Source organism: Lepisosteus oculatus, chromosome 22 (assembly GCF_040954835.1).
Source record: "Lepisosteus oculatus isolate fLepOcu1 chromosome 22, fLepOcu1.hap2, whole genome shotgun sequence".
Lineage (NCBI taxonomy): Eukaryota > Metazoa > Chordata > Actinopteri > Semionotiformes > Lepisosteidae > Lepisosteus > Lepisosteus oculatus.
In genome coordinates, this window is record NC_090717.1 from 6061022 (window position 1) to 6085579 (window position 24558).

At 41.5% G+C, this 24558-nt stretch overlaps 1 protein-coding gene across 10 annotated transcripts in view; it reads right to left on the reverse strand.

Moving 5' to 3' along the window:
* acacb (acetyl-CoA carboxylase beta) overlaps positions 1-24558 on the reverse strand; it is a 36794-nt gene that overhangs the window by 11217 nt on the left and 1019 nt on the right. For 2 of the 10 annotated variants that reach the window (XM_015366262.2, XM_015366258.2), the window contains exons 2-37: positions 21757-22403; positions 15434-15566; positions 15022-15160; positions 14620-14729; positions 14377-14458; positions 14082-14180; positions 13742-13851; positions 13295-13405; positions 12784-12993; positions 12366-12536; positions 11840-12001; positions 10927-11090; positions 10495-10645; positions 10006-10109; positions 9756-9837; positions 9246-9391; positions 8930-9080; positions 8482-8616; positions 8022-8168; positions 7539-7727; positions 7201-7301; positions 7022-7110; positions 6723-6847; positions 6292-6405; positions 5680-5793; positions 5261-5350; positions 4926-5044; positions 4287-4310; positions 3667-3804; positions 2869-2968; positions 2669-2776; positions 2247-2303; positions 1949-1990; positions 1511-1726; positions 816-971; positions 57-260 (exon numbers count right to left, since the gene is read on the reverse strand). In XM_015366262.2, the coding sequence (XP_015221748.2) occupies positions 57-260; positions 816-971; positions 1511-1726; positions 1949-1990; positions 2247-2303; positions 2669-2776; positions 2869-2968; positions 3667-3804; positions 4287-4310; positions 4926-5044; positions 5261-5350; positions 5680-5793; positions 6292-6405; positions 6723-6847; positions 7022-7110; positions 7201-7301; positions 7539-7727; positions 8022-8168; positions 8482-8616; positions 8930-9080; positions 9246-9391; positions 9756-9837; positions 10006-10109; positions 10495-10645; positions 10927-11090; positions 11840-12001; positions 12366-12536; positions 12784-12993; positions 13295-13405; positions 13742-13851; positions 14082-14180; positions 14377-14458; positions 14620-14729; positions 15022-15160; positions 15434-15566; positions 21757-22388 (5025 nt within the window). In that variant the 5' untranslated portion in view covers positions 22389-22403. Of the gene's footprint in view, positions 1-56; positions 261-815; positions 972-1510; positions 1727-1948; positions 1991-2246; positions 2304-2668; positions 2780-2868; positions 2969-3666; positions 3805-4286; positions 4311-4925; positions 5045-5260; positions 5351-5679; positions 5794-6291; positions 6406-6722; positions 6848-7021; positions 7111-7200; positions 7302-7538; positions 7728-8021; positions 8169-8481; positions 8617-8929; positions 9081-9245; positions 9392-9755; positions 9838-10005; positions 10110-10494; positions 10646-10926; positions 11091-11839; positions 12002-12365; positions 12537-12783; positions 12994-13294; positions 13406-13741; positions 13852-14081; positions 14181-14376; positions 14459-14619; positions 14730-15021; positions 15161-15433; positions 15567-18308; positions 18433-18506; positions 18628-21756; positions 22404-23205; positions 23338-24558 lie in introns of those variants that run through there. The other 8 variants (XM_015366261.2, XM_015366256.2, XM_006640212.3 and 5 more) reach the window with 6 other exon arrangements.

Consider the following 24558-nt stretch of genomic DNA (forward strand, 5'->3'; position numbering starts at 1 on the left):
TATGATCACGTGTTGATAACCATGCTCCACTGGGCTGTGGCTGATGAGCACAGTACCTGGCTGCTGTGAGGGTCCGTGACTTCCTTATACAGGCTGATGTCCAGGTAGTAGCCCGACTCGTTGGTGAGGAAGAGCCGGATGGGGATGGCCTTGCCAGTGGGCGTCAATCTGATGTTGATCTTCACCTCCGCTTGCAGCACGCGCAGCTTCCACAACCGGCTGCCATAGCGCATCACCATGCTGCGGACAGACTCTTCAATCTGCAGGTTACAGCACGGGGTGAGTCAGTGCTGCCAGGCAAAGCTGGAAACATGTTACAAACATAACGAAGTTTCATTTCCTCGAAGATTCAGGTACCTTTCAGCTGTACCTTCTCAATTTACTTTATACTAGACCCTATACAATGTGGCATCAGGTAGCAATTCCAAAAACAAGTTTAAGCACTCATCACCTTGTTTTGCTTCCGAGTAAGAGCTTTGCATCTTTTTGGCCTGGAAGAAACTACCTGGGGACTTATGATTCTGGATGGCTTTGACCAAGTCAACGCAGGGGACTTGATCTAGGAACACAGCTGGAGATTTTGTTTAGGGCCATTTCATATCCAACTAAGCACACATTTCTTTACACGGGGGATTGGGGGAGTCAGGAACTGACTTCCAGAGACACGTGTCTGAAGCACTGTGAGGGCTGAAAATTCTTTTATACATTCCCCCCAAAAAATTGAACTATATCCTGAATGGTTCAAATTAAAAAAAGGGTAGAGGCTAAGCCCTAAACCCAAAAGCCTCGGCACGCAGACAGCTGGGCAGCCTGACCTTCGAGGGGTCCATGATGACGGTGGGGACAAAGTTCAGGAAGATGTGGTTGCAGTCGGTGCGCACTGTGGTGTTGCTGAAGGCCACCTCCAGCTCGTCCATGGCCTCCAGCAGCAGGCGCTCCCCCTCATTCTGCAGGTACTCAAAAGATGCCTCCTGAGAGAGGAAAGCAGGGCACAGTAAGAGATACAGTACTTTTCTCTTTGGTCAGGGAATGGTCAACAGTGTAGCTGCTGCATTGCAATCCTGCATATTCTCTAAATCTGCCATTCAACTGATCTTCTGTGTGTCAATCAACCACTGGCATACCAGTCTGCCTGTCTGCTTCACACACTGACAGCCAGGCAGGGTAGTCTACACAACACATTGACCAACTCCGCCACTATGAGGTGGTTCAATGTTTTATGCAACAGGTATACAAATTTAGCACAATCACGAAAGATCAATTTAATCGGTTTACAAAACCCATATATTTTAAGCATACATGTATAGAGTGATCAGTTTCATTTCACGCCCAGCATAGTTTTCATTTTTCCCTCCTGCTTGTTCCTTGTAAAACATTTGGTAAGGACGGTTTAAAAGTTCTTAAAGTTTCCATTCCAGGCAGAGGAGAATTAGCGAACGTTAGCAAGACGTGAGCTACATTCCTGAGACACAAAAAGGCTGATTTGAAAAGTGGAACCCAGAGAGTTTACCTTGGTGATGAGATCAGAATGCCTTATAATAGCCCGCACAAAGAAGCGGTAGTCTGTGACCTCTGCCCCCTGTTCCACACGGGCAGCCCCCAGGTAGAGGTGCATCTTGTGGTTGGCACAAGGAATGGCAGTCAGGTCAAAATTCCTCATGCGGTTCAGCTCCAGCTGGAATGCCAGGGCAGGCTCCAGGTTGCGGTAAATACGGTCTTCTTGGAACTGCAAACGGCAAAGAGAGACTGCAGGCACACCACAACAGGCTTACCAATAATCCCACTATGACAGTGACAAGATTACTGCAGCAGTGTGACAGACTAACACTGCTGGCTGTAAACCACATTCATGCATTGCAAGCAACAAGGCTGAAATACCTCCTAATGCACATTATTCACTATATAATCACAATCACTTGGGAAATTTGCACCGTAGTTATCTTTTTACCTGATCTCTTGCCCTGAAGGTGAAGAACTTGGGGAATTCTCTCTGTAATACACAAAACAAGTGAAATGCTTACTAGATTTGAACATACGGTATTTAATATTGCTCCAGTTTTAGAGAAAGTCTCCTGTTAAGGGGAAGACAAAAGTAAAATGTAAAAATTTAGCAAACTTTTATTTTAAACAGGCATTTATCCTGTAGATTTCAAGATTTTATGCGAACGGTTTGTAGTTTTGTAAACTCTTAACTCCTTTAGGGGGTTAATTAATTTCAAATGAAATAAGAGATTGGCTTCACTCACCTTCTGTGCAACTAAAAATGTGATTCTTCTTATTCCATATTCAAAGAAGATGGTTTTCTGAAAGAAAAAAAGTTTCAAATTAAGGTGTGCTTTACATTTACTGCCAAGTCATATACTTTTTTAGTGAAAAATATAATCACAATAATAATAATTGTAATAACAATAACATCACAATCTGCCACTTCCATCCCATTTTTTTTAATAACAGGCATTTTATGTGGGGGAAAAAAAATAATAAATTTGAAAATATCTATGCAGAGTACAACATACATAGATGTATATATTTTGGGGTTATATATGTTCATAAAACTTGCATTTATTATCAGACTACTTCCACAATTAAGTGAGAATCACCATGCAGATCTCAGAAAAAAGTACTATCCTGCTAGAATAGGGGCTACAGTAAATGCCAACAGTCTTACCTTGGACTGGGCATAAGAGCTGAAGGCTGCAACCAAGGCATCATGGTCCTCTGTATCTGCGGACCTGATAGAAACGTTGATGATATGGATTGGGTTTTCCCTCATACTCTGCTGGTGAAAAGAAGCAGAGGATCAATCGTTGCAGAATTCTAGACTATGAAGGGGGACACACTTCACCTGCATGGCACCCAGACCCTCACCTTGCCGTTCTCTTCGTCATAGAGGGTAGACCGTGCCTCTGTAAACAGAGGGCTCTCCAGCACCGGGTCAGCGAAGCATGAGATCACCTCGTCAAAGTTCCTAAAAAGAAAAACCTCCACCAATCAATACAAAAATGAGCCAGACACTAAATACAAGGATGCACAGTTCAGGTCTTGCAAGGGTGTAGCCTGCGGACTACAGATTAACAGCAGCTCTAGATTCAGGGGGTATTTGGGGAAGATAAAAACAAGATCACTTTATTTGTCTTTTTCGCAGACCCCAGCTTGCTCTCCATGAGACACACAGACAGGGAGAGAGAAGCTGGGGGTCAGAGAACAGGGTCAGCCATTTGTACGGCGCCCCTGGAGCAGCTGGGGTTAAGGGCCTTGCTCAGGGGCCCAATGGAGTAGGATTCCTCTGCCGGCCGCAGGATTCAAACCAGCAACCTTCCAGCCACAGGCACAGATCCTGAGCCACAGAGCCACCACACCCCCCTCAGAAGTGGATGTGGTGATAAATCAAAATCAGAAAACACTGCAGCACTAAAAGGCTAGGGTTTTTTGTGCCTTTAATTTAACTGAATTGCCAGTACATACATGTACTTTTCACTGAAAACTACAGCAGCAAAAAAAGTTTTCTAAAGGCCTCTCCAACAGATTTGATGTGTCTTAATGTATGAGAACTGTATAACCGAGAGCCTGGGTCACCCAGCATGGCTCACATATTCTATTCTAACAGTTACAACCTCCCAAAAACCACGTGCTTTGCAGAATTTATCCTTGCTGATGGTCTCTTACCTCTCAAAGTCTTCAAAGCACTGGAAGGCAACCATTGCCCCCATTCTCTGGCATGGTGGAGAAAGACCCCCTTCCATGAAGAGGTCACTACCCTGCCGGTTCATCTCGAACTGGCCAGCGCTCACAGGGAGAGACATCCTGCCGGAAGAGAAGACACCCTAATGGGGAACAGCAGCCATTGGGAAGGAGTGGAAGCTGAGTCTTTAAAACACCTGGACAGAGAGGTCCGTGACTTTGTGTGTGGGCGTGTGCACCTTTATACACATCCAGGAGCGTTCCCACAAAGAAAATGGTGGAAAAAAATGGAAGGTACTTTTTTCATCCCCACCTGAGGGAGCCTATACGCTTAGTGAAGCCAATTTCCTCAGGCTTTCGTACCTCAGTACACAGAAAGAGAAAATAAAAATGCACAGCAGGTTGTCAGAAGGAGGCGATGTCTTGAAAAGGTCTTCCCAATAAAAATGAACGAAGACTTTACGTATAACCCAGTTACCAATGGAAAAAAATAAGAAAAAAGCGTCATGGAACAGTACATATATAGGCATGCTGTATACAAATAAGCTAGGATAATCGGAAAAGTGCAATTACAAGTGCCACAAGCATAAGAAGCTTTACTCTACCTGTTCAGAGTAGGGCTGCTTCCTCTGTAATAAGATCAATATGTATACATTAGCAGGGGATTTGGATTTTTACTGCAATGCACTGCAGTATTGGCATTAAGTTAAAGTTTAATTGGTTTTACTGTACATAGTACCTAGTCCACTAGTACAGGGGTTATGTTCAATGTGTTCAGGCTACAAGTATGTTTAAACATTAAAACTGGCACCATGGCAGAGTAGAGGCTTCTTACATAATGAACACACAAGACAGACAAAGGTTGATCATTTTTTAAATAACTTTAAAATGCACAGTGATTGCAAGACTGACAAACAGGTAAGAAGTTACTGTCAAATTTCTGACTTAAAACTATTTAAAGAAATGAGACTGTAAATTCCATTTGTTAATTCTTTAAGGACTTGGACAAGACTTCCAAAAGCAAATCCCCCAGTCATTAACCGTGTTTAGCAAAAGCCGTATTTTGATTTATAAATGCTTCAATAAGGCATAATTGATTGAGAAAGTGTAAAGAATGACATTTCTAAACTCTCTTTTAAAGAATGAAAACATTTTGTTATCTAATGCTCTTTAGTACTTAACCTCATTCTTTCCAACAACACAAGGAAAAGATGACATCCCCAACTTCAACCTCAAAAACCTACCTGTTGGGATGAGATGAAGGCAGCATGAACTGGAAGTCAACTGCACAGGTCCCGTCCTGCAGCTGGTGATGCTGAAGGCTGTTCAGCTCGTACGCAATGTAAGCCCTCCGCACATAAACCTAAAAACGAAATGACAAAACATCTCAATTGCAAGAAAACAAACATGAATTGGCAAGACCAAAAGAGAAGTACTTAAAACACTGGCCACCAATATGTAATCAAAGTGCCTGCAATAACTGATAAGACTGCTCTCATGCCCCTTTGATGTTTCCTCACATCCTTTCACCTGCAAGATAAAATGGAAAAGGCATCTAACAGACTGTCAGCAGACTTACCTCCAAGGCTGCCATGCACACCACCCGGTTTGAATGGTAAAAGAAGTTGGGCAGAACATCAAAAATGGAGGTTTCAGACAGGATAAGTTTCTGCTTGGAGAGAAAGGTGGAAAGGCTTTATAATTAGATACAGTAAAATGTATCTGGCTATCACCTGGTGTGAATCACACAACAAAAAAAAAAGTTTGACTTCTACAGGGAATGTGGAACAGAGCAGCACAGCCCCACAGAGTCTGATAAACAGGTTCACGAGGTGGAACAGAACCTCAATATTTAAAGTCTGTCTATCCTGATTTTTACTATGGGGTGCCTGAAATTGTATTTAGGATGCAAAATGTAAGAAGGCTAAGGATTGGGGGGTAGGAGAAGTATTGTGTTAATAGATAAAAAAAATATCAAAATTCAGCCACTCAACTTGCCTTGAGGTTTTCTGGGCAGAACTGGTGTCCATACATATTGATGGCTGACAGAAATATGGATTCCACTTGGTTGTGTCTCAGCTCATAGGATGGCAGGTGGGATGCTATCAAAGCCTGAGAATTAAAAATGACCAATTCATTACAGTTTTGTGATAGACTGTTACTTTGTTTTTGCCCATCCTACTACTATGAAGTCAGATTTGCGCCTTTAATTTAAATGAAGTCAGTTCTTCAGATTTGATCACCACATATCACACAATGTAATTTATTAAGTTTATCCAGTCATCAGAATTTCTGGACTTATTCTTGCATTTGTAACCACTTATAGAGCTGTGTACTTAACAGGAGCAACCTCAGTGACTTACACTGGAAGACAGCAGTACTCTACCTGGGCCCAGAACCCACAAACTTCCAGTTATGAGTCCAGAAACCCCACTATTCCACACTGCTGCGTCCTGCCAGTTCAGATCCACCTAACAAAAGTTCTGCCCTTGCCAACATTCAATATAAAGTTAGGTAGGAAAAAAAACTGCAAACGAACTCTTCAGAAAAAGCACAGACTGGAGCTTCTGCACCAGGAAGTTGATGTCTAAGCAGTGCCCAGTGCCTCACCTGTCTGGCTCGCAGGGCGACCTTGGAGTTCTCAGTTTTGCTGAGCTGCGTGAGCTCATTCAGAATGACCATCAGCTCATCGGCTAGAGTGGGGTCCCTTCCACACAGCTGATCCTGGTGTAGAGAGAAATGAAAGGTGCAGGAGGGGTCTACCAGCCAGTTTTGGAACATATATTCAGTACTACAAAATCAAAATTTCCAAAGTCAAATCAAAAGTCTGACAAGCAGCATGTTGTTGCAACTGTTCATTTCATGTAAGAGAAAAAGTATTGATTATTCCATAGGCATTATCACATTCTCCACTGAACAGCTTTAAAAGGCTAATGTCTTTTACACTCAAAGGAATTCGCACATAAGGGAATAAAACTGTAGGCAAATGTTTATTTTTGAACTACAGAACTGCAAGTAAATACAGAAGCTTGAAAACTTACAATCAGCATAGTTACAAGGATGTTCTTCTTGGAGACTTGAGCATGAGAGAAGATGCACTCAAGCACAGGAGTCATGTCAGGCTTGTAATGCTCCCTCAGATTGATCACACATTTGTCGTAGTGATCTGAGAACAGAAGCATGTGTGAGAACAACGTGCAAGTTCAATTTCCTGAATCAAAGACATCTACAATACAGCTTTTAATCTACCCCTTTTCCATTATTATATATAGATTTTAACTTGAAATACTGAGTGAAGTGATCATAGTTTCCCTATTTCTGCAGGGTTAAGAATGCTTACCTTGCTGAAACTGCATCTCCACCTGCAGGTACCTCCGTAGCAGGTCCAACACTACAGATTTCATGTAACCCCGAATGCCACTACGATATCTGGGGAAAAACAGACAAACAATGACGTACGCTGATAAAAGTGCTGCTTTTCACCATCAACGGGGAATATCTACAGATAAAAACACTCACCTCTGCACTAGCTGCACAATACTCTGTGTATTCATGAAGAAGACCTCTCGATCAGCCTTTCTCTGTAGTGTGGCTGCATGGCTGTCCAGGACATTGGCTATCTGAAAGGGAGCACTGGTCCTTTACAGCACTGTCATGTTATCGCATTTAAATAGGTCTTAATCCCAACAAATTTCTCAACTATTGGACATAAATTGAGGATATTTTCTTTAACCCCCAGGCTGGACTATCTAGACCCTATTAAGACCCTATTATCAATTTTATTGAGACTTTTTTGAATGAGCTGAGAACTTGCGTCTGAGAGCACATGCTACAGTTCATATTAGCCGAACACTAACCCGCTGGCTGGGGAACTGGCAGAGAACTGAGGTGATATTGCTGGCATACTGGGCCATGACTTTACGGATGGCTTTATCCACGGAGACAGGAATCCGGCCAGCGACACTGGTCATGATCTCCTGCAGCTCCAGAAGAGGCAGTGAGGGATCTCGCAGGGTCTTCATTAGCTTCCCAACCCACTCCTTGACCTAACAAAGAGGGAGAGTCCTTTTCACTTCTTGCTCTGCCATAACCCAGAATGCAAGATCCGTTCATGTTTAATAGCAAGTACAATACAATCTCATGTGACATTCAGTGTTTTTTATGAATGTTTTAGCCGGCACTTCTTTGGGAAGGAGGCTGGACAGTGCAATAAGGTTTGTAGAGAAGGACAGGGATTTGAATTACCCACCTAGGGCTGAATGTGCTTTTTACACCTACACATCAACTTTACTGCCTCTTCTTAAAATGCAAAATTTGAAATATGAAGGCAATCTTTATACCTTGGTACTGAAATAAGGCTCTGGGAGGCAGTACCCATCCATGACCTTCACCAGGTTCTCCAGCACACTGTGAAAGATCTGGTGGAGCTTCTCTCCAGTGATGGGCAGGGGCTGCTGTGGCAGCAGGGATGCTGTATTTAGCTCAACCTGCAGCCGCAAGAGAAGGCAAAGAAACAGCTTAGTCCATCTGCCTGAGTGTGGGGCACAAAATAACTACCCACAGACAGAAGCACAATTATAAGACTGCATTAGCATTTCACTTAAAGCAGATAAACAATCTTCACCATACATGATGTGGTCATTTAACTGAAGGCTAGTGAGGATGAAGGAGGCATTCTGCTTATAATTTATATCCGAAGAATTGGCTCCATTTCTTATGTCATGGACGTAGCTGTCAGCTGAATGCCCAATATGTAGCTCAGCCAATGTACTGTCCACCATTAAGGCCTGATGAACCTACCGGGTGGAGGCTGGTGGGATTATCCAGCTCCAGGCGAGCGACTACACAGCCGGACTCCAGCACGGCCCCTGGCCTCTTCACATAGCGGACACAGCCCGACTCCTGCACGTTGAGAGTCATCACCATCTTCATCACCTAGACACACCCAGGCCACATGTCAGTCTATACACCAAAGTAAGCTAAATTCATTCTCGCTTGTATGAGCTGTGATAAGACCTCGGTTGATGAACCAAGCCTAGGTTTGAGATATAGAGCCTAGAATTCACAATCAAGCTCAGGAAAAAAGCAGAGATATAATTTATTGTGTAGTATACATGGTTCCTAGAAAGCAAGTAACATTACATCCAGGTGTAGCCGTCAAAAGGCAGAGGATCAGGGAATTTACACAAGCCCCAACACATTTAAAAATCGCAAGTTGTGAAAACTAATGAAAAGCAGCATTGTATACCTCAATTTCTGCATAGCAGCTGCCAGCAGAGATATGGCCCCCATCCTCAACCAAGTACTGTAGCAGTTTACCAGTAGAAGGTGATCTTAGAATTGTGGGATCCTTCTCCTTTTCAAACACACAGGTTTTATTGCCAATTGTGATTCGGTACCTTCAAAATAAATATTTTATTAGAATACATGATCTAATTTTAACATGACAGACTGCTCAAATTATGTTCATTTTCACGAGAGTTTCATACTACTATTTATTAGCAAGACCTATACCCAATACAGACAATGTCAGCTAGGAAAACAGCTGCTGCAGACAGACTCACTTTTCAATCTCTTCTTTCATGTATGTGGTGTAGCTGCTGCCATTATAGGAAAGCAGGAGCCCTCCATCACTCAGTCTGTGAACATCAACCTCAATATGGGAGCCATTCATGATGATCACATATGTAGTTGGGGACTGGCGTGCCACCTGCAAGAGACATGGTTAGACACAGCCTAAGGAAAAGTTTCTGCAACTCAACAGCAAAATGACTTGCTCATCTGTTTTTCAGTTAACCTCTGCAGACAAACTGTAAAGCAGCAATTTTCTCAAGCTATTCTAGAAATAAGGAATATGGTAAAGTGATGTGTGCCCTGTGTTTTGCTATGGTTTTTCAAATTAGTTTCTCTATAGTCTTTCATTTACATTGCTTTCAGGATTGTCCCTAGGTTTACGGATCATGTGGGGTTAGAGAAAAGGTTTCACATGCATAGTACAAACTATGGAGAGAGTATACTCCTGGAAGACACTGATTTCAACAGAATAAAATGAAGACTGCTTAAATGGTTCATACCTTGAGACAATACTTCACTCCTTCATAGATCAAATCCACACCTACTGCGTTAAGCAGGCTGTCTGCAGGCAAGACCTGGCCCCTGTGGGGACATCAACAGTGGTATCAAGTCTGCTGATGACATCTGACAGGTTGTGACTATTCCTCCGCTTTCCAGAAACAAATCTTGCCGTTGTTGCCTTGCCAAATAATTTAAGAAACTGTATTACGGCGACACAGCTGAGACTGATGAGATTAAGGTCTTGCTCACCTCTCAAGTGAGTGCAGGAACTCAGACATACTCTTCCTGAAACCAGCATCTGCCACATGCAGTGACCCACACACAACACCCAGCACAGTGTCTGGCCTCTCCGCCTGAAACATCAAAAGCACATAACAGTGGTTATCACACAAATAAAAACAATGTTCAGGAATGACTCTGTACTAACTGTATATATTTACCTATTGTCAATACAATTCTGCAGAGTACAAATACTTTTGTTCAGGTTTCCACATCTACCATCCTTCATAACCTTTACTTCATATTTTGTAAAAAACTTATCAGAGGCAAGAAACGAAGCCTGACTAATTACCACAACAGTACCTAACCTTAACTGAAATTTAACCTCAATTCTAACGAGCAGGGGATTAATTCATTCTTTAGCAGTAATTATCATAGAGCCCTTTAATACGTGACTGCATGAGTTTGCTGACCCCCAACTAAGGTCCAGAGACATCACAGATTTACACAAGGTCTCACCTGCACCTTCTCTGCAATGAGATGATCAAGCCACCCTGTGTCAATGTCATTGTTCCTGAAGCTCTCAGTCTCCAGGAGCTTGATCAGATATTCCACTGTGGTTCTGAAATCCCCACGGATGGACAGCTCCTTCATAGCCACTACCATATTCCTGGAACAAAATTTATTACAGACCAATGGAAGAAATCCTACACCCTTTTCTTTCAAGCTGAGTAACTACAAATTCCAGCCTCATAATTGACACAGACATTTTAGAGATTAGATGACGAGAAAACAGCTTGTTCATGATGTCCAACAGTTGGCAAACTTTTAATATTGTCTCGAAATGTGTCTGTTATTCAAACCAATGACAGAATACCGTGATATCTGCGATACAGGAAGTCGATAAGAGGTGAGTGACAAAAGTTAATAAAAGCTAACAGCAACACTTACGAAATGGCTTCCTCTCGGTTCTCTCCCCAGGAGAAGCAGTGGCCAAACTGAGAATCGGCAAATTCATGCAGACCTCCTGCTGCCCCCACACTGAAATATCCCCAAACATTCTTATTGCTGCGAAAATTCAGCTCCTGGACCGTCCCCGAGCTTGGCTTGAAACCCTTGTGAATCAAAACCCAAAAAATCAAGACAGCAGATTAGAAGTTACATGAGCTTTACTTGCAGCTCCTCAAGTGCACCTCCAGCCTGGGACTTCAGATACAGCATTAACTGCCTTGCTAGAACAAAGTTTGGAGTTTTTTATGAGCTTGGTATTGAATTAACTCATTTTAAAATTCAAAGAAATTAAAAAAAAAACCTAAAAGATAATGGTTATTTACTGTATACTTTTAACAGTGTTGAAAAGTACTAAATTAGAAAATACAGAGAAAAAATGTCTTTATCTAAAGGACTGGGGAAAGACAGTAATGTCAACAGCCCCGCTGTTCTTCACAAGTGGAAGCCAATTCTTAACTGGACAGTACACCAACTTTCAAACACAGGAGGCTATGCAAACATTAGCACACTCTACACTGGGAAATAATGGAATACTGCTTACATGGGGCCTTAGTAATTAGGATTCAGAGACCATTATAGAATCCTTTAAAAGGAAACATTTCCACTGAATATTTAGTTAATGTAGCATCTGTGAGAAGCTGACCATCATATCAGGTTGCAATGAAATATTAAATCCACTTAATTTGAAGCACTGCTACTAAAAAAAAATCCCCAAAACACTTAGACTAAAAATGTCTACTACATTGAACATTTACTACAAAGCTGTACATGTAAAAAAGTCTACTTATTTTATTTTAAGGGTTAAGAGAGCCTTTTACTGTGCTTTAAAGTCCTCCCCCGTTCAGTCCCATACCTCATCAGGGTTTTCGCTGGTGATTCGGGCAGCAATGACATGACCCCGGGGGCTGGGAGGACTGGAAGGAGCCTGAAAATTGATGGGCGAGTCTCCCCAGGGTGTTTCCCCGTACAGAACTCTAATATCCTTGAGCCTGTGGAGGGGGATTCCCATTGCAATCTGCAGTAGGTAATGAAAAGCATATTTACAGCATCCTCCGTTACAAATTGCAATTACAATTACAGATTTACACCTATGTTCTATTCAGTGGAAATTTCCCAAATCCCTTTCCCCAAAACTCTTCATATCGTTTTTACACTTTGCAATTTCTAACGACGAGACATATACAGTAAGTGTATCAGCCAGCACAATCTGTAATTTGTTTATAACCACAGGGTTGAAGGTGTACTTAGCTACACCATGGTGGATTTTTATCAGTGTTACATTAGAAAACATTTAGTATTTCACTAATGACAGACAGGGAGTGATTTTTCCTTCTGATAAAGAAAACAGGTCTTGCAGTATTCCTAATACTGAATTTCACCTGGAGCTGAGCTGCAGGCAAGTTGACATCTGCTATCATTTCAGTGCAGGGATGTTCCACTTGCAGACGAGGGTTGAGCTCCAGAAAATGGAAGCTGCCATCTTCAGAGTAGAGGTACTCCACTGTCCCAGCACTCACATAGCCCACCATCTTAGCCAACCGCACAGCACACTGCCAGACAAGGGTACACCGTCAGCCCTACTGAAACAGGAGCAGTCAACTATGGCTTACAATATTCCCTTAAGAAAATGGCTTAACACCTGTCGTAGCAAGAGATGCCGATTTAAAATGCTGCTTTAATTACCCTTCCCAGAAAAGGGAGAAAAACCTAAGCTGCACAGCAGATTAGATGCAAGTAAATGATCAGCTTTGTCAGGAACAAATCCAAGTGTGCAGACTGACCCACACAGTCCCCTACCTGTTCCATGTACTCAAAGACTGACGGAGCTGCTATGGTCGCTGGGGCCTCCTCAATAATCTTCTGATGCCTCCTCTGGATTGAGCAGTCACGCCCAAAAAGGGAAATGGCGTTGCCGTACTGATCCGCCAGGATCTGAACCTCCAGGTGCCGAGCGTGCTCTGCTAACTGCATCACAAAAGTGGGAGAGCCAGGAACCTCTGCTTGCACCTGCAGACACAATAAAAAAAAACCAGAGAAGATCGGTGCTTAATTCAGCTCTTTATGGACAGACACCCCATCTACAGTACATCCATCCAGATACTGCACATTTTTGTTTAGGACCTAAGTCTATACCCACACTTTTACGATGATGACCACCTGCCAAACAGGTTAATACAGACACGGAGGACTCCCCAATGAGTATAATTAGGAAAACCTACATGAAAGAATAATGATTACCTCTAAATTGCAAAATACTTTCTGATACCGAGGTTTTTCGAACCCCTAAGGAAGATGTGGTCTCACTTACCTGCCTGAAAAAGCTGGGAAAGTCCTCTGCACTGTCCACCTTCCTGATGCCCTTTCCTCCTCCTCCTTCCGAAGCTTTGATGACCACAGGATAACCTATTTTTGCTGCACTCTATAAAGGACAAACAATAATTTCAGAAGAAAGATGCTCTTCTCCAATTATTTTTCCAAAATTGACCAAGTTAAGTCCAGTACTTAACTGGACTTGGAGCCTTCTTATACAGCAGTGAAATTCACTACACTGTGCAGAAATAAATTAATCCTTTTCAACTGCCCGATGAAAGGCTGGAATAACATTTTAGAAGAGTAAACTTCCATGATTGTATATCTCTCAAGAACGTTTTTGACCTCTGCAGGGTTACTCAATCTCTGTCATCCTATCCTGTGATACTGTACATTATTCCAAAAGACAGTGGGATTTCTATGGGAATGCAGCAGGGAGAGTTACCGCTAGTCCTTCATCTACATCCCGGACACAGCCCTGCGAGTAGAGCTCCGAGGACACGCTGATCACATGGCCTAGCCGCTGGTCTTCTTCTGCCCACTGCACTCTCAGTCCTGCAGGGGTCAGAGCAGAGCGAGATCTTTGCCATTCTTGAACTGTTATTGATACGTTTTCCACAAAGCTGACAAGGCAACGCCAGCGCATCATTAAAGAAGACCATTGCTTTTGCATATTTTTTCACATGCAAATGACAGCCATTGTTTCTAGTCATTCCATAACGGGATGTAATAAAAACATATTGGTTTGGTGTATACGCAGAATGACAAAGCATGGCACACACTACCTGTTCCACTCCAAGGCAGAATGGGAATGTCTGCACTCTGGGCCACTATGGAAGAAGCCACCTTGTCTCCTAATGCCCACATGGCCTTGCTGGAAGGACCTGATATTTAGAAAAACCATGTAAAACACAAAAACTCCCTTTTCCTTCAAAGAACACATCCATGAAATATGATCTTTAGACAGTAGTTCTGTCGCACATAAGAAAAGTAAAAGCCAGTGCTGCGCCAACATATAAAAGCCAGCTAGCATTAACAGGATAGCAAAGAGAGGTGAGCAACCAATATATTGAACCTTACCTAAAAAGCTTATTCCATTTTTCTGCAGCAGCTCTGGGAGTTTGGGATTTTCAGAAGCATGACCCCAACCAGCCCACACAGCCTACAGAGGGAGTTACACCATCATGTCTCACTCAAAGGTCCAGCACACCATCGAACGCAGGGCATAACATTTTAAAAACGTTGAACAGCTTTACAATGCTCTATTATCACAGAGGTGTGCGATTGAATTTCATCACTAATCATAAATGTCAAATCAGACACCTGCACAGGGATTCTCTTGGCAATGTCCACAATCAGCTCTACATTGGCATAGTTGTTATTGTTGGGTCCACCAGGAACTGGAACATAATGGTCTGCCATTTTGATATACTCTGGGAAAGAGAGGAAAGGAATTATCATGCAGTTAAAATCTACAGTTAAGCACAGTATTATCATTTATAGCAATTGATAAGAACTAGTTTAGGCACTCCCCATTGGTAATAAAAGTTAGTGACAAATTCATATGAACAGATCAGTACAAGGATGTCATATTCCAAGTGCTCTGAAGTCAGGAGTGTCTTCAAATCACCTCGTCATACTTCACACACAGTGGGTCCTCTTTGTCTCTCGATCGGGACGTCTCACACCGAGAGCTTCCCCAATTTCAGAGCAAGCCGACCGTACCTGCGTTGGCCTTGAGGTCCTCAGGCGTAACCATGACAACAAAGCGGATCGCCCTCTCGTTTCGGAACATCTCGTACGACCATCTCCGGATGGAGCGCATGCACTTGACAGCTGCAATGCCATTGTTGGCAATCAGGACCTGCGGGGGCAAGCCGAGCGAGATGCGGGGGAGAATAGGATAAATGTGCAAGAACGGCAGAAACAGTCATTTTAACACCTGTCCCTTCCAGTAATCATCCTCCCTGTGAGCCAGCGTTGAGCGTTAAGGCCACTGGGGAAGGCATGCGGAGTGACTCCTTGAACTGAGAGGGAGCAGACGGGAGAATCTGTTGATAGCTACAGCGTGGCAAGGTGTGCCCTGCGTTACGATTCTGGTGTGCGCTGAGAGAACACGCGAAGAAAGAGGGCTGACCTTCTCGATAACACGGTTGCCACCGAAGCGAGTGACGAACTCAGCAGGGGAGGCCACTGTGAAATCCCGGTGAAGGTCCAGTCTCTTGTGGTCTCTGCCCTTTTTCATCAAGTGCAGGCCGGACATGCTGGGCCTAGAAGACAGCAGAATGGTCCACTATAACAGACAGCAGAACCATCTGAACAAGACCTGTTCTCCTCTAAAAGCTTTCTTACATCAATGATCACTGCATAGACTAAACACTTGATATTGTGCGTTGATATCGCACTGTAAAAGAACAGTTTGTTCCCTTCTATTGCCAAGAACTGCTGAGGACGCACATAATTTATGAAATACCCACCAGATAGGAATTTCACAAAGTTACTTATTACTAAGAATAATACAAAAATGCAACAAAACTGGAAGTGATTATAAATTTGAAAGGCACTTAATAGAATCAGTGCTGAAATCAGAAACAATGATGCATTAAATTGCTTTCAAATATCACTCAGAGCTTTTGAAGTTGATTGAGCCTATCCCCTGCTGTAAAAAATACATTTGAAAGTCATTAACAACTGCAGTACAAGGCTGGTCCTTGTAGATCCACTTTTCCCCATCAAACAAGTGTCAATCAACAGTATTAAATATTTTTTATTGTCAGTCAGACAGTATACAGTCTGACAAATGTTGCAGAGTTAAGAATCCTATTTCTGTTACCTGACACCATGTTCCCCTTTCATTAACTTCTCTGTCTGACCTGCTTTTAAAGTTCACCAGACCGTATCAGCACTGCAGAGGTAAACTTATCAAAATCAAACCCTGGAGGTAGTTAACTCTTTCGCTGGATTGACTGACCACCCAAGGGAAAAACAAGGCACAGGCACATAAACACACAACAGTATATGGAAAAGCTTCTTTTTAACAAGCTCATAATTCCTTCACAGACAGATATACCCGGTGCATAAAAACAGTACAGAAAAAGGCCATTTCATTAGGCTTAGTTCTTTTTTGCACCTCCCCCACACACACAATCCCTGCACAAAATTCAAAAGGATTGCCCAAGAGACCCAAAGAGGATTTACACATAAAACTGAAAAGTAATCAAAGGGAACTTTAATAACACAGTTCAAAAAGTCTCGGAAACTATTCTCATAAACGACGTTTTTCTGAATGTAGAAGGTAAGACTGTTCTAAATGTTGAAATCAGAAGAAAATGAGTCAGTAAGTCAACTATTCTTGACACCCAATGCACATCAGGGGTTAACAGAAAGTGAAGTGCTGTTACTTTTAATTCCTCGCTCAAAAAAGGGCAAAAGAACCGATCACGTGACTCCACAAGACATAAACAGAACCTTCTTCAACAAAACACCATCAAGGAAATAAAGTACATCTCTGATACATTTATAGTTTTACTATAAAAGTACTTAAGCTATACTTTTTTCTTGCAATTAATTACATTACTGAAGGATTGATTAAATGTATTGCAAAATTTAACATTTATTTGTTTCTTTACCACCAATGCAGACTGATGCATCTCTCAACTCAGAATTCACAAATGCTACATATTGTATGCAGATATTTCCTTGCAATATATACAATTTAAATTTAGCTCTGCATTGAATATCCAATAGTCTTTCTTTTAAATGAACATTGCTGACCACATACCATAGCTTATGCCCTTCAGTAACAAAGATGGCAAAAGCTGCTACAACAAAATATAAGGCAGAGGGATTTAATGGCCTTTATCTCAGTTCATTAAAGATTTTTTTTTATTGAATATTTAGCCCCTGGGATTTATTGCTGATCTGCCTTTGGAATCGTCCTGAAGCCAAGGACAGCATTTTTCCAGGTCTAACTGCCAAAACCCAACAATTGACTCACAACACATCATGATACCAGACGATCTCTGAAGTACAACAGATGAGGGGTCGGTATCTCAGTGTTAATATTAGCTTTTTCATGAAGACACTGTGTATTTTAACATTCTTCAAAGGTCTTACTTTCAAGCATATACATGGTCACAACAGAAAGAACATTCATAAGGGAATATATATGGAAACAAAAATATAATTACAAGAATATTCGGGGTTTGTGTCATAAACAACTAGAGTAAAATTAAACTTTGTTGGGCAGGAACTTGGAAACAAAGCTAAGCAGTAACACTTCCTGGGCAAGTAAAAAAAAAAGTGCTAAATATTATTGCCATCCTTACAAACATGCTTACAGATTTCTATACAGACTATGAGAACTATAACTGGTATTTCATACAGTATCTCCTAACTCATACAGCAGATGACAAGGTAGGGGCTGTTGTGCATCAATGATATAAACATTTAGTCTTATCACAGCACAAGCAGCACTTTCATGCAACTTAAAAAAAGCTTCCTTTTTTACCACATGCTAGATAACCCGATAGTCACATTCAAGACAACAAACATTATCTGCAAATGTTTTTGCCTTGAAATAAAGCAAAATCCAAAGATCTACATGAACATTTAAACTGAACATGCTAGAAATGTTTTTTAGCTCTCTTAAAACTTCTGTGTCCTTGCAAAGTGAGCATTCACAAGGAACAAAAACAATGAAAAAATACTTGGGGAAAAAAATGGCTGCGGTAGGAAAGACATTTATCCTGTAAGATGTTTATTTTAGTCACAAAGTGCTGTTAGTCTTTAAGATGCTTTTATTGTGCAAACACTACTGGAAACAAATAGCCTCCTGTTACAGATCAGATAAAAGACAGATGCAGCTGAGAAACAGCCTGTGTAAAACTCTGGCTTTGCATTCACAAGACCTCTAGGACTCCCCTGTAACCAGGCTCTTAAAATGTGTAACTAGAACTTCTTTCTTATCCACAATATCACCTCCTGACCACAGGGATAATGTCTGGACTTACCGCTAGCTCGCTGTTCGAATAACACATTCACACTAGGCTCGTTTCCTCCTTTCTTTCACTCCTCTGACTGTCAAGACAAGTTTTATGAGAAGGCTCTGCAGTCAGAGAAGAGCCTCAAGCTGCACACAGATCTCTCGACAGAGGAGGGAAAGAGCTCTTAATCAGCTGCTCTCTTTCTTAAGGCTGCTGGACACTAACCTCCTGAGACACTGAAACCAGTTCAGGGCTTGTCTGTCGTCCCCCTCCATTGTTACGAGTTCTACCGCTGTGGGAGCGGAGCGCTTTTCAGCCCAAAACACCGCGACCTCTGTCCCTCCCTTCCTCTCTTCAGCTCACTCCCCTCCCCCCCAGCTCCACTCCAACTTCCTTCCCAATCACTAACCCACATGGCAACGATTAGCAGCCCTGTGCGTTATGTTCACGTGTTGATAACGGTCCACTAGTACCGACAGTGCAGGTGGTGACAATAACAACAGTGTCTGTACAGTTCAGTAAGATGATACAAAGTTACTGCCTGGGTTCTGTATTTAACCATAAAATCCTAACCTCCTCCCACATTCCATACACTCTCCTTTCCCTGGAACTTCCTCGCCCATCCTGGGAGCAAGTTCCAGGGAGCCTAGTAAGTCATTATCTGTCCCTATTCACTGTATAACACTTAAGTCAGGTTTCTGCTGGAACAGCAATAAAGTGCTACACAACATCACTAAGAAGCACTAGCATGTCTGCTGCTTATGATCTTTACACCAATTAAAGGGGAAATGCAGTAAACCATTTCTCAGACTGGTTACGAAACCTTGGTAGCAAAATAAATTTATTTTGACGCTACAGAAAATGACAAATTTCAAATTAAGCACCAAATCGTGAACTTTGTGAAAGAAAAAGGAAATCGCCAGGATTACCTTGCAATTGAACAAGTAATAGGTTTATTCCATGCTGAAAAAAAGAAGAAGAAAGAGAACACAACGTTTCGGCCGTGGAGCCTTCTTCAGGTGTGAGCAGGTGTTACCTTGCAATTGTTTAAGTTTGTAGCATGTTACATTTGTTTTGACAACTTTACAGGGAACAACAGAAACACAAGACAATGTTTCCTAAGTTAATACATTTGAAGCTCAGGCCTGAAAAAGACCTCAGCCTACCTTAATCTAAGCACACTGTTTTGTTCACTGGAACATTGGAAGCATAAAAAAACCATTCGCCTCTTACAGCGCATGACTACTATTTCCATTAGGGTAATCACTCCAAGATGGAGCAAGTGAACAGCCGGATGAAGGTGACAGCCATATTTCAATGTGATTCAGTCGCAGTGTGGTCACGTATTTCATGTGCATCCTATAAATGTGAATTTTTCCAAAATGGAATATTTGCTCCATATCTTTAAAATCCTCAATGTAATGCATATTTGAATAGATACTCAATTGCACATCTCAAAATATGCTTCTCAAGCATAAAATCTATCTAAAATTGCTCGCACATTGCAGCAGCATACACAAAACTGAAATTAAACAAAAACTTGTTTTAGCAAAACAATTATATTTTCTGTTTCATGGATAATGGATAATTTCTCTGTTAAAGCTACGCACTGCAATACATTTTTGAACATGTGTGACATTAAAGGTTTACTGAAGGATATCACTAAATAACCACGTGCTCTTTTTGTTTGTTATAATTCCAGACTCAGCTCAGAATCGGCTGTTCCTTTTATAGCACCAAGCCAAGTACTCCTGTCACCGGGCCTGCTAAAATAGCGCTGAAAGATCGCAGAAACTGTTCACTCACTCCTATTCAGCTTGTTAGTGGAACAACAGCGCCTACTAGCGCCATTCACGAGGTATAACACTGATTACCACTGCAGATAATTAAATGTGCGTCATATATCCATTATCGGCAAGCAGTTTCTTCTTTTGGAGGCTACTTTGAACCCAAGGTCCAAGGACAGGCTAAAAGCCTGACCACTTTCTACATATTTCAGTTCAATGCAGTGTTATGAGCTAAATAGTTAATAACAAAGACAAACATTATTTTAGGCATAAGCTTAATTTGTCACATTATCTCAAAATGCTATCCTTTTAGCCAAACATTTCCAGTTTACAAAGAACCCATTTGACACATTTTCCTCTGCCTGAAGGTAACTTGTGATGAAAAATATTCAGAATGTAGATATAAAGATGGGAATCATTTACCTTTCAGTAACACTGTATTTACACTTGCTTGAAAACCAAATGTGAGTAATCGAATGCAACAGAAGAAGACTTTTACCTAAGCCACTACAAACAGTGAAGCCTATTAATACAAAAACATTCCTTAAGACATAACAACCTAAAAACCACAAAACCCACTTAATATTTTTTTAATCAACAAACCTTTAGAGTCAGAACAGGCCCAAACCAACATCCAGCAAAACAGGTGTTACACAGGCAGGCAGGGAATCACTCCACCTGACACCTGCAAAAGCTCCCAGCTGCCCCACCCTCTGCTCCCCACTACATATAACTTCCCATTCACACTTCATGCCCTTCAACCTGCTCCTCGTTATCTTAAAGGCACATTCTGCTCTGAAAGCAGGATGGAGCATTTCAAAGACATTTTCTTAATGGACAGCCTTAATTTCCAAGTGGGAAAGGCACAATATACAGGTAACTCAGATATTTCAATCTGGTTTATTTCATATTTATTTAATGTTATCTGTTTGTGCATTTTTATATTCAACAACTTCTTACAGATCACTAGAAATATAAGGAAAGGAATACCTATGATCATGAAAAAAAACATAAAACGGCAATGGCAAAGCTATTTTGTAAAATATCAACACATAAACGTCAATACCAGATTAACTGTAGAACTGTTCACATTGTTGAACTAATATTGGCATTGTAATTTATTAAATTAAACATGTTAGATTGAATTTTAGGTTCTTTAAGTCTCCCTATACTAGGTTCACCTGACCCCAGTGTCTGGTGGTGTTTTTTTTTTCTTAATGAGATCCTCAGAATTCAAATCAACTCCAAATATAACCAATTACTTAGGCCTTACTTAGTTTTCATTTCTAGAACAGTAAGACATTATGATTTACCATATATAAATCGATAGATAAACCTCAACTGCAAGCAGAAAACATTTCCAAATGTCTAATTAATCAGAGTATTCACTCAATTAAGAGTTAGGCTGGAACTGACAGCAGATCTATAAGGACCCTGGACTGGTCTGTGAAGCTTACTGCTACAGTGTCACCGAAACAAAAACACAATTAAAATGACAAAGGTGATGCAAGGACTTTGAAGAAGGTATTAAAAGTTTTTTCAGTATTCCCTGACAAACAAACAAGGAAAGCTATTGAGCTTGAAACATTTGTTCTCCACTACCTGATCTGATGTTCTTTGTCATACATGTAAAAACAGCAGAGGCTGGAGTGGCCCCTCAACTCTTTGGCCAATCAATATGAGCCTACCGCATCCTTGATGATGAGGAGACTGATGGCAGTGATGAAGATCGGAATGACAAGGGGGATCCTGACATCATGGGAGAGCTGAGGGACGCTGTACCCAGTGTCTGTCCCTCTTTCCGGTCGCAGACCATCATCTCATCGTCTGAGGAGTTGTCTTCAGAGGAGCCAAGGATGAACTTGAGACGATCCCTGCCTTTGTGGCCTGCCCTGTGTTCTGGCGCTAGCACAGCAGGGCCAGTGAGAAGATCCTTAGACCGCCCGGGGGACACAAAGTCCTCAGTAAGAGGTAGAGATAAGGCCTGGTGCGAATCAGAAGCCTCTGACGTGCGTGATTGTCCCAGAGCTGAAGAGACAGAAATGCTGGCAACTGATGTCTCCACGACTTCTTTTGAGGTAGAAGGCATTTGTGGCGATGTCTGACAGCTACTGGCCGGAGAATGAGCTGTGGTCTGAGCTTGACCTGAAGCACCACTGGGTTGGGACTGTGTTAAGGGCTGAGTCTCCATCTCTTGTCTGGGTTCACAGGCTTGAGCCTCTGCCTGCCCTTTCACTTCAGTCTCAGGCTTCGTCCTGGCCTTCAAGGTGTTGCAAACCAACCATAATATGAAGAGTCCACAGAGGAGTAGGAGAATCATTCAAGAACGTTTTCCCTATGAGATAGGACATAAACATATTTTGAATTAATGTTTGTCTTAACCTTGTCCAGACAAAATCTTATTTACAAAGAAAATAAACCAATGATTGTCAAACAAAAGGCATTTTTCCATTTTGGATCTTTTGAACTGAACTTCAAAAGTGGGGGTCTGCAGTAGTGATACAGGATTTCCTTAAAAATAGATTGATAAGGAAAGCAGTATATGAGATATCATCTGGAGCAGTATGTACTGTATGGTAGCCAAAAAAATGCTACTTAGCATGGCACTACTATAAACATATTGAGTTGTTTAAAAATAACATTCAAGTGTAATGAGCATTAAGAAAGCAGAAAATAGCCACGAGGTGAGTCATTTCCTTTATGTGGTGATACGACTTTTCACCGTATCTGTTTTTTTCTAAATGATTAGTTCAGTGCTTAACTGATCGGAGAGTAAATATTTTGAGTTACAGACACAGATCAAGACCTTTGAGACTTTTAAAAAAATTTAAAAAAGAACACAAGCTTGAAGACACTTGAAACAAATCCCCAGGCCGTACATATTGTTTAGCCAGAGCCTATTTTTGCCCTCATAGTTTATACCTGTGTTTTAAGATCCCAGTTTAAACACAATATTTTTCATGGTATTTTTCTACATTAATTCTAAAAGTATGCTGTATGCCTTTCACAAAAATAACAACAAATCAGTTTTTATTGATACACATTAACAAATAATTAGGCTCAAGTAAAAGAGACAGTCAATCCCAGAATGCTATCTGTAGTGTGCTACTCTCTGGAGACGCAGAAGAGATGTTTACCTCTAATCGCCAGGCACAGGAAAGAAAATAAGTCTCTTCCGCGGGCCTAAACCCAAATGGCAGTAGGAATGAGAACCCAGGCAGTATACAAAACACACACAGTCACACGTGTGAAGAAGGAGGGTCAACGCACTAAAAATAAAACAAACAGAATTTCAAACGCGTTTTAGCCTTTCGAAAACCGAAGCCGCCTGAAGCGGGTTGTTTCTGAGACTCTGGCATTTACAAGAGGGAAAGGGGGCGGCAGGGTGTTGAGTTACTGCTTTCCCTGAACAGAATGTCTGGGACAGCTGACAGGGTGGAACAGCATGTAACAGTCCCAGTTAGCTCACCCAAGCCCCCCGCGGTGCCAATGCGGGCAAAGGGCTGGCTGTACAGGGAGAGCCACAGGGGAAAAGACACAGGGAGGGCAAACAAACAAAGCAGGCGAGCTCAGGAAAACCGAGCAGACAAGAAGGTCACTGGGTTTAAAAAAAAGCACCTTAAAAACCCTCTGTTCAATGCAATGTTGTTGATCTTTTGGTGTTGCTTGTTCCTATGGGAATAAAAAGCAAGTGCTAAAAACTTCCAGCATAATTCCAGCATGAGAAGTCACACTTTCAACTGACCTGGTGACAAACCCTTTTCCAGGTGGTTATACCGTACAAACGTTCAGACTTACTGCAGTGTAAACCTCCCACTGTAAACTCAAGGGCTTTTTGGCTGCTTGCTTTTTGACTCTCAGGGAATTTTCTGATTTAACTGAAGGGCTTTGCATATGAAAGTCTCTGGGGGTATTAAAAGGAACAAATGAAAAAAAACATACTGCTATTTCAACAAAGCAAACCTGCCTTGGTGTCTTTAATCTCTAGTGTTTGAAATTGCTTTTTCGGCAGATCTTTAAATGTAGGATTTTTGTGCTTTTACTGTAAAATAAAACACTTAAAAATGTATTTGGGAACTACTGGTAAAAATGAAGGTTAGAAATATTTTTTTTATATCTTATATTTTTAAGTTTATATTATATATTTTCAAAGTAATATATATATTTTCAAAGTATTTTGAAGGGTTGTTTTCTCTGAAAGCAATCTGGAGATACTGTTCAGCACAAGCCTTGACTGCACCCAGAAATAACAGGCAGCATAGAAAGGGGAGTACATGATTTATTCCTTAAGTCCTGCTCAGGACAGGATTTCAGCTGCTAACTTTATGACTCTCAATGTATTTCTCCGTGTCTGTAAAACTAACTCCACACATCCTTGCAATACTCTGAAAGTCAGATTTTATCTACTGGACTTTGATCCTGCTCTCAACATAAGATTAGGACCAAAATAAACTATCTGGGTATTCAAAAATACACTCATTCCTAAATCA